This window comes from Electrona antarctica (assembly GCF_951216825.1).
Source record: "Electrona antarctica genome assembly, chromosome: 7".
In the NCBI taxonomy this organism is placed as follows: domain Eukaryota; kingdom Metazoa; phylum Chordata; class Actinopteri; order Myctophiformes; family Myctophidae; genus Electrona; species Electrona antarctica.
In genome coordinates this window covers 25,570,501-25,579,890 of record NC_136812.1, presented here as the reverse complement: position 1 = coordinate 25,579,890, position 9,390 = coordinate 25,570,501, and the positions used below count along the sequence as shown (strand labels likewise).

The 9,390-nt window shown below is 41.2% G+C and overlaps 1 protein-coding gene across 3 annotated transcripts; it reads right to left on the bottom strand.

The window, feature by feature from the left end:
* Positions 1-8,954, bottom strand: prg4b (proteoglycan 4b). 3 transcript variants are annotated; one of them, XM_079506302.1, is made up of 15 exons: positions 8,881-8,954; positions 8,632-8,731; positions 7,994-8,110; positions 7,490-7,612; positions 6,947-7,027; positions 6,764-6,835; positions 5,856-5,906; positions 5,304-5,630; positions 4,112-5,131; positions 3,479-3,565; positions 2,753-2,889; positions 2,046-2,202; positions 1,527-1,643; positions 1,116-1,244; positions 1-138 (listed from the first exon to the last, which is right to left on the bottom strand). In XM_079506302.1, the coding sequence occupies exons 2-15, from the start codon at positions 8,699-8,701 to the stop codon at positions 23-25; spliced, it is 2,604 nt and encodes an 867-aa protein (XP_079362428.1). In that variant the 5' UTR covers positions 8,702-8,731; positions 8,881-8,954; the 3' UTR covers positions 1-22. The 3 variants fall into 3 exon arrangements, with proteins under 3 accessions (XP_079362428.1, XP_079362429.1, XP_079362430.1); XM_079506303.1 differs by having other exon boundaries at positions 5,304-5,627; XM_079506304.1 differs by lacking the exon at positions 6,947-7,027.
* Positions 8,955-9,390: the final 436 nt, after the last annotated feature.

The following is a 9,390-nucleotide window of genomic DNA, read 5'->3' as shown; positions in this document are numbered from 1 at the left end:
TGAATAAGTGAGTGTTTTCTGATCAGACCTCCTTGGGGCACTTGAAAAAGTCTTTGGCGGAGTTCTTCTGTGGTGTAGTGGACTGAGGTGTTGCAATGACTGGTTGCGCAGCGTCCATTCTCACGTTGTAGTATTTGGCTAAAAGAGGAAGATGGGTAGTTAGTTGATCATTTTTTTGGACTTTTTAAAGTTGTCCATGAAATTACATTTTGTTTGTTCAATACATGCAATTTACAGTATCTAGTCTAGGGCACTAGCACTGAAACAGGAAAAAGCACATGCAGCTTCTTCAACGTGCCTGGTGGGCACAAACGAGGCTGACCATGAGATTTAAGAGGTGTCATGTTTACTATGTTGCTTCAGTGACATAATTGACTAGACACTAGACGGACAGTATCCCACCCATGCCAACTAAATTCCATTAATTAGTGTTGGAGCCTAAACCTGTAAAGAAAATGTTTTTTTGTGAGAATTCTTTTTTTTTACCTAAATGTCACGATTGCTTTTGTGAATCCCTTATTTTGTAGTATAATTTATTTGGACCCTGTAGGCTACTTTATTCATTGGATGATAAATGTTCTCACACCCAATCTTCTCATCTTGGTCTGCCTAACCACCCCACCCAAACACACATGGTTTTTGTCAGACATGATGTGGGTAATGGTAACAACATGTGTCAGACTGCAGACAGGTGCGAAAGTTTCTTTCAAGAGTAGGCAATTCAAATAAAGTTTTTATATTGAGGCCAGAGGAATGATGTGTGGGACGTAAAGAGGGCTTTAGCCACTAAACCATAAATGCAACAGTTTTACATGTCCATCTGTGAAAGCTCTTATCGTATTCTGTCTGTCATGACTGTTAATACAATATAGGTTGCACATCTGCAGTAGTTTGAGATGATTTCCCTACTCTTCCCTTAAGACATTTCAGTCCTGTTTGTTGACCATGTCAGTTACTTGAAGCAGACACTGCACCAGATTGGACACAAATTATTGTAGTTAGGATATTGTTGCAGTTACGTCTGTACTCCAGTAGAGAGACAACGAAAGTAAAGTGTATGGATTGTAGCTTTAAGATTAAGCGAAATTAGGCCTTAAAACTTGGATAAAACTTACATCTGGAGAAGACGTAGTACTTGTATCCATCCAGGATACCGCGGGTGGGGACTGACACAGCAGATGTGACAGCCGTGGGGAAACCTCTCCAGGACACCCGGATGTTGATGGGGGATCCGAGGCTAGATGCTGCAACATGGAACAATGGGATGAAATTCAGATAAGACATTGGGGCTTCTGATTACTGATTTGAATATAATTTCTTTCACAAAAATGGATATACTGTTTGTGCAGTTACACATATAAACAGGATGTGGACTGTTTCTCTGCACTACTTGCACATGCCATGCCATGGACCTATGTCTTTAACCAACCCCCACATTTTACAGTCATCAACAACCACTGGATGACTCATTTCTCAAAGGATTCTCAAGGTCAGGCAAATACAATATGCAGTTTCAATGAGTGCACCTGCTTGGCGGGCCGTTCGAGTGCGGACAGTGTACACAGCATACTGGACCTTCCTCCCAGTGCTCCCACATGTTGGCCGGGTGCCAAACTGGTATGAATATTTCTGGACCTGACCCCCTGGGCAGAACCAAACAAGAAGGACATCAGTGTCTAAACTCAGACCATCACCACTGAAAATGTACTGCATATGAAATTAATTAGAGCTCACAAAAGAAGGAAAAATATATGATCATAAGCTATCATTGATATTGACTTTGTCCTAAAGTTAGTTTATATTAATCTTTATCACATTTTGCAAAGGTAAATACCAGTAAAACTGACTGGACCGGGGGTTCCAAAACCTTTCCATGCCAAGGACTCCCAAATAGCCATATAGAATCTGGCTGCCCCCCTCCCCCCAAATAGGCAAATAGGCAATCTTTGACAATAATGACATGCCAAAAATAGTGATGCCAGGTTGAAAGCGGTTAACTGGCACAACAATCCTGTGAACTGAAAACCACTGTACTGGACAATCACCTCTCTTGAAGAAGTACACAGATTCCTTCCTCTGCCGGTACTCCGGCACTGACAGAGCAGCTGTGATGTGGCCCCGCAGCCCGTCAAAGCCTGTGGAGATGGGCTTGGGGTAACCCATATCCACCATGTCGTTGTTAAACCTCCAGTACTGTGCTCCCTGTCAGGGTCACACATTATGTCACAAACATATTCATAAAGAAAATGGAACCTTTAACCAAACTTTTGACAATAATGGCATGCATAACATCTAAAATAGGGACCCCAGGTTAAAAGTGATTAACTGGCACAATAATCCTATGAATATTTGATTGACCGAGGTTCCCCAGGGGTCTATACCCGTTTTTCCCTACACACTATTTTCTTCTGTGATAATAGATGATCTACAAGCTCACAATGCATTGCGATGCAACACATTGTGAGCTTGTAGATCTGCTAATTTCAAAATATTTTAATACATTTGTAAACTTGAAATGGGACATTCTGCATAATGCCTACTTTATACTTTTGGTACTTTATGTACATTTTGAAACCAATACTTTGGTACTTTTACTCAAGTACATTTTGAATTCTGGACTTTTTCTTATAACGGAGTAGTTCTACAGTACATTGCAGTATTGATACGTTTACTTAAGTAATACAATTGAGTACTTTTTCCACCGCTGAGTACTTGACAGAAACATCCTGCTCATTGTATACAGGGGGCTTACCTTGAAGATGTATGTTTTGGCTTGGCAGTTGCAGCGGGTGAAAACAGTGTCAACAGGAGAGGGGACACCCCAAGTCTCTGTGATGCCACGGGCAGGACCTGGCACTCTGTTTCCATCCAGGACCCAGAAGTAGTGTCCTATAACAAAATAACATCCTTTTGGAATGCTGCTCCATCTACATCTTAATACTCATTACTATTAGATTTTGATTAATTGATAAAAAAAAAAATTGCAATTCTGAAATATATATTTTGTTTCCTTTTGCATAATGTATGCGTATGATAACTAATTGCTTTGTCCCTTTGTATGTGTTCTCTTGTACACAAACAAAATGGCAGGTGTTTTCGTTAAAGCTGCTATAAGCAATAATATGTCAACATTTTATTTTTTGGTATTCAGACAGCCAGCAATGGGTAGAACGCCCCCCCCCCCCAAAATAATTGAATCTCTGTGACACATCTAGGGGCCGCAATCTGCATTCAAAGATGTTCCTTGAAGCTTTGTCATTGGTCGAAAATAAATTGGGAGCATTCGACCCATTGCTGGCTGTCTGAATACCAAAAAATAAAAAGGTCATTAAAAGTTTGACATATTATTGCTTATAGCAGCTTTAAGCCATAATAATGCAATATCTCTTGACTGTGGGGGACGTGCAAGAGAGCCATGTTCAATGTCAGTCATGTAGGTGGGGTCAGGCTGGCCCTGCAGCAACGGTCTGGCACCAACCTCTGAAAACAACCATTGTCCCATTCCCCAGGGTGGTGATTCCACTGGTTGGCCGTCCGCTACAGAGGTTGGTATCGTTGTTGTCATCTAGAGAAAAATAAGCATTTTACTAAGGAGCCCTGTGTGGTGGCTGAATAGGATAAATATATATAATAATTTAAAAATATATATTTTAATTGGTGAAATAGCTTTTTTCCTGGAGCTGCCTGCCTGCATTCTCCTACACTCTGTTATGTTCCACTATTTAAAATAACTGAGTTCTATTTCCAAACTAATTTGGGGTGGAGGAAAAAGGTCACTGCTCATGTCACTTAATATCTTGTGGAGAAACTTTGAAGCTTGTTCACCCAGAGGCATAATAAACACCAGCTCATAAAGAGAGAGAGAGAGAGAGAAACGAGTTAGTGTAGTAGAACAGTGGTTTTCAAACTCTATATTCATAGTGAAAATCTACAAACTACAAACTCTTTTAACGAATTGTAAGCATAAAGTACTGATAAATTAATGATTACATAATTGCGTTTCGTATAATTGTATATACTGGTTTGAGAACCACTGTAATACATGTGGAAGAGAAACGGCATCTTTGCAATAGTGTTCAAATAACAGGATTAAAGTCCTAGCATGACTCACCTGCTTGATAGTCTCTAATGTTGTCTATGTTTGGAGGTGCTATTTCTACAGGCTTGGGTTTAGATGTAGGTCTGACTTGCACTGGCTTTTTTGGAGGTGGTTTGGTTTGGTCGGGTTTGCTCTGGGGTTTGGAGGTAGGATTCGATTGCATGACACTGGTTGGGGCTGGTGTTGCATCATCCACCCCCTGGTCCTGTGCTGGGTCTGTGGGTGATGGTCCAGGCCCATTCAAACTATCCGGATTGTCCCTTCTGACCCCGAGCCCAGACTCAGATCCTGGCTCTGGCCCATTGTCAGCCTGGGAACTGGTGGTATTGCGATCCTGGGTGTCTGAAGGAGAGGAGTCAGGGGTTGTTGTGGAGGGGGTCAGAGGCACTGAAGAGCCAGACATTGGTTCTGGATTGCCTGGGGATGGTGAGGAGCCATCTGTGAGTCCAGTAGATACCAGACCTGTTGTTGTGGGTTTAGAGGTTACAGTGGAGGCTGTGGTTGTGGCCAGGCTTGGATTTATAGTTGTGATAGATGACTGGTTCAAGTCTGCATTTGGTGAGTCTTCATCTTCTGGCTCAGAAGGCGGGTCTTCAGGCTGAAGAGTAGTGGATGTACTTTGGTCTACAGTCTGCCCCTCTGGAAGTAGTTCATCATCAGGTATCGCTTCACTGCCTTCAGGCTTTAATTCATCCTGGCCTTCATCTTCTGGCTCAGAAGGCGGGTCTTCAGGCTGAAGAGTAGTGGATGTACTTTGGTCTACAGTCTGCCCCTCTGGAAGTAGTTCATCATCAGGTATCGCTTCACTGCCTTCAGGCTTTAATTCATCCTGGCCTTCAGGCTGGATTTCTGGGGTGCTGGATGTAGGATAAAACCCAGAAGGGGATCCAGTATAAGACTCTGAATTTGGGGTAGATTGAGTGGAGACCTGGGAGGATACAGCGGAGGTTGGAGTAAGCTGAGGGGAAGTTGTTCCTGGTTCAGATGTATGGGTGGGATCAGACTGTTCCTCAGGATTGCTGGCGTCTGCCACTAGAAAAACATGATTAAAAAAGTTGATTAAAAACAGCTTAATCATCAGGAATCCAAATAACGGACGTGACAATGAGTAACACATACTGTAATTAAATGCTGTAATTTCCCAGAACAGTGCTATCAGCATTCAGCACATAGTATTGCCAAGTTATTCTTGGCTCTGGCATACCTGTACTCTCAGTGGGACCTTCTAAATCGGCTTGGTCAGAGGGCAAGGGATTGTTGTTGGCCTGCTGTGTTGGCCTGTTATCTGAAGGTTCCCCAGGGGCCTCATCAGTTGGAGGGAGGTGTGTGAACATTTCCTCTGGTGTCACCTCCAGCTGAGAGTCATCCTCTGAGTTTGGCAGGGAAGGGTCAGAGGTCATAGGTTCAGGCAGGTCAGTTGGAGAGGGTCCATAGCCACTAGTACTCTCTGGGATTGGCTCTGGCTCCTGTAGTCCAGTCTCAGAATACGGATCGTCTGCGTTATTAGGAAAGGTCTGCCCAAGCACATCTGCTAGTGTATGTCATATAGTGAGGAAAAGTACATTTACTTAATTAGTGAAACATCAGCCCAAGCTCTATATACTTAATCGTATGACAAATAGTGCAAATAGCCAATACATAGCCATTGTAGATCTGACATTTTCACTATTTATTATTTTATTGTGAAAATGTAAAATTTGCCCAAAATAGGGACGCCAGGATTAATCTGGTTAAACAAACAATCCATCTCTCTCACCATCTTCAATGTCATCTTGTGGGTCTGGAGTGGCCAGCGGCATATAGTCATCTGTTAACAGATTAAGTAAAATTAGACATTAATTGCAAATACTTTACAATTGGCATTATTTATTTATTATTATTTTGATCAGTTATGTTTCATTTATATTCCTTCCACATTTATCTATTATTTTCTCAGCTTCAGTGATTGCCAACTTATGCCAAACACGTGGACATTAGCTGACGGGAGGAAATGTCATGTCATGTCAGCCTCCTGGGAGATGAATGATGTGGATGGCAGCGTGTCTCCACTGAATTCGGTAAACTGTACCAGACCAAGCTTGTAATTCATAAAAACGTCAAAACATACAGTCATTCATTCTCAGCCTCGTTTGTGTGCTTCCCTCTCTTGACTTTGTGTGACTGGGCTTGTGCCCATAAACCTCCTCCACATGGTCCAATCACAACAACACATGTTCCCTGTGTTTGTCTTGGCCACTGAGACCTTAAAGCTCTTGGCAAGACCTTGTCCTCAAAACATGTCCCAGCGACAGAACCACTGTGTGACACAGCCAACAAAAAAACATCTCCCCATAGGATACATCTTTCTATCGTGTGCCATTACTGTTCATCTCTGTTCAAAAGAAACGTTGCTCTCAGATCCTATTCTTTTGTACTGAAGAAATCAACTATTGATTTTAACTTACGTATTTATGTATACAGTATTCGTGTATGTATGTATGTATGTATGTATGTGTATGTGTGTGTGTGTGTGTGTGTGTGTGTGTGTGTGTGTGTGTGTGTGTGTGTGTGTGTGTGTGTGTGTGTGTATGTATGTATATTTGATTTAGCCTTCATTTAACTAGGCAAGTGAATCGAGGTTCTCATTTACAGTGATGCTCATATGTTCTTATGGTGTCTACTCACCTGGGTAATCTCCCTCACTGAATGTGGACGGGGTCACATCTGGATCCTCAGATTGTTCAACCACAGTGGGTTCTGTGAAATAAAACTGAGAATTAGGGTAGCCCTATGATGAAAAATAATTTCCCCTGAAATGCATCCATTATAGCTATCCAATCCAAGCTTTAGTTTGATGAAATAATATACCTTTGGGTTTGTTATTATTTACATTATCGCATGAGCTAGTCTCCCCCGGAGTCGTTTTACTGTCTGGTCCATTCATTGCTTCTGTGATAAATTACCAAGACAGAAGAGATTGTCAGCTACTGTATGACCTGATGCATTTATGCAGATTACTTCATGTACCACATATTGCACATGCATGCTGCCATGCATGACTGTCATGCAAGGGTACTCTCTTCTTCTGGACAAAATGGTACACTGCCAAGCCAATGCACAAACAACATGGGCCATAATAATGTACAGTAGGGCTTACCATTACCCCAATTGGAATCACCAATAGTTAACATGCATCTAATTCCAAATCGCCATAACCATACAAATATAACTCTAATAAGATGATCCATGTTTAATACAGCTGGGTGCTAGCTGAGGCTAACATGCAGGCCATGATTTACCCATGCTTGCATTCAAGTGTAATGATGAAGTTAATTTATGATATGGTATAATGTCTTCGTTATAGATGGATGGATGGATGGATATATATCAAAGTTTTACTGGAGGTCTTACCATCTGTGCCACAGGTGTTCTGGTAATCTCCACAGCACTGGTTGTACTTAAAGCAGTCACTATCACAGGTACACTGCCTGCCTCTCTTGAAGGGCTCTCCACACCGCCCCAAACACGAATCTCCTGTGTCACACGCACGCACGCAGACAGACAGACAGACAGAAAGAGAGCAGAATTCAGGTTACAGAGCATCAGTAGGGCTACATGCAGATTCTCCCAAAATGTATGCCATATATTCATGATACATACATAATTTAAATGACAAATGCCATTAAAAGAATGTGTATTAATAGCATCATCAGATATCTGTAAGGAACAGTGGTTTAATGTAAATGTAGGCCTACTGTTGCTTTGTGCAGGCAGTGCAGCTTTATGTTGCCTATATATATTATCGCTTAAAAGAAAACAATTCTACAGTTAAAACAACTTTAGGCCTATGTCATTACGACTCAGGTAAGGACTATATCTCATAAGCCACAACAAATTCCCATGGAAAGGCCTTACTTGTAGTACACTGGGATTCGTAGTCTTTGCAGCACTCATCATGAACTATGCACTCATAGTCACACTGACACGGACTACCTCTGTAGTATTCACCACCACACCGTCCTCTGCAGCTTGCTGTAATCAAAACACATTTTGCACATGGAAAGTCCTAACACATAGGCCAAGCACATGGGGAACATAAATCATTATTGTTCAGGGGAGTGAACCTTTATCTGCAGAGATAGGCCTAATAATAAAATATAAATTTCACTACTAACATATAATGTTCATGATGAAGTATAAGTGCATACATGTTTTATCTCTCAGTAAATAATTTGTAACGAAGCAAATAAGAAATGAGTGTGAGCACAGCAAGGTTTGTTAGCCTAACCCCCAGGAAAAGCATTTAATTTAATACACATTTATATTGATTAGCCTACTACATCTTCATTTGTATTTAGTATTGTAATATCCTTTGTGTATAGCCCTATAGCACTTGACTTTGGTCAGTTTAAACGTTTAAAATGCGCTCTAAAATACATGTTACAAATATTTGCTGTATTTCACATTAGACTACTATTGACATTGTGTAAATGTACACTTATAATAGTCCTATGACATTCCATATGATCCAGGTTAGAATAGCCTTTACTCACCCTGGGCAGCAGCACTGCATGTAAAGGCACAAGCCAAACAAATAGCCGCGAAAAGTGCAGGTGGAGACATCTTCAGAGATTGTACGACGACCCTATAAAACTGAACATGATATATAACATAAATAAATTATGTACGAATACTGTAAATTTCTAGTTAGATTTAAACACATAATATAGGCTATAGAGAAACACAGAAAGAACGTGTCCTGCACTCCTGCTAAAGAAGAGTAGACAAGAAACTGCTCTCACCCAGACAGCCGCTGTCCAAGTCCTGATGTCGAATGTCTGATGGCGTTACCTTTTAAAGGGCTAGGCCGGCTGCGAATTCCCGTTAACGCTAATTGGAGGATCGGGGTGAAATGATGAGTTCACAGACGTCCCACGCAAGTCTGGGTGGGGAGGCTCACCCTTCAGCTAGGACAGACTACATGTTTCCACACAAATGTTTCTTTGGAAGCACATCAACGCATGCAGCCTAATAGCTATATAGGCCTATGTGCCAGATTGGTGACATCACAGTCTTCAGTCTTGGAAGTTGGAATAGCAATAATAATAAAAACTAAGGTTAAGATGTGACTGACAGATCACTGAAAAACAAAGTTAATTGTAGCAACTTAATGTTGCTACAATTGTAGCAACTTAATGTTACTTTTTTATTAAAAAATAAATGCAATTTCAATTGATCAGCTAATTTGATGTACACTGTTCAGAATAGCCATTCAGTTGACGATTTACCCATGGTCAAACTCAGTCAGACAT

Bases quoted from the DNA above. Each gene is read 5' to 3' on its own strand.
- prg4b (XM_079506302.1), bottom strand. From the start codon at position 8,701: ATGTCTCCACCTGCACTTTTCGCGGCTATTTGTTTGGCTTGTGCCTTT. The intron at 5,132-5,303 runs GTATGCCAGAGC...ATGTTTTTCTAG, and splicing joins AGGTCCCACTGAGAGTACAG to TGGCAGACGCCAGCAATCCT. The intron at 139-1,115 runs GTAAGTTTTATC...TTCCTCTTTTAG, and splicing joins GTACTACGTCTTCTCCAGAT to CCAAATACTACAACGTGAGA.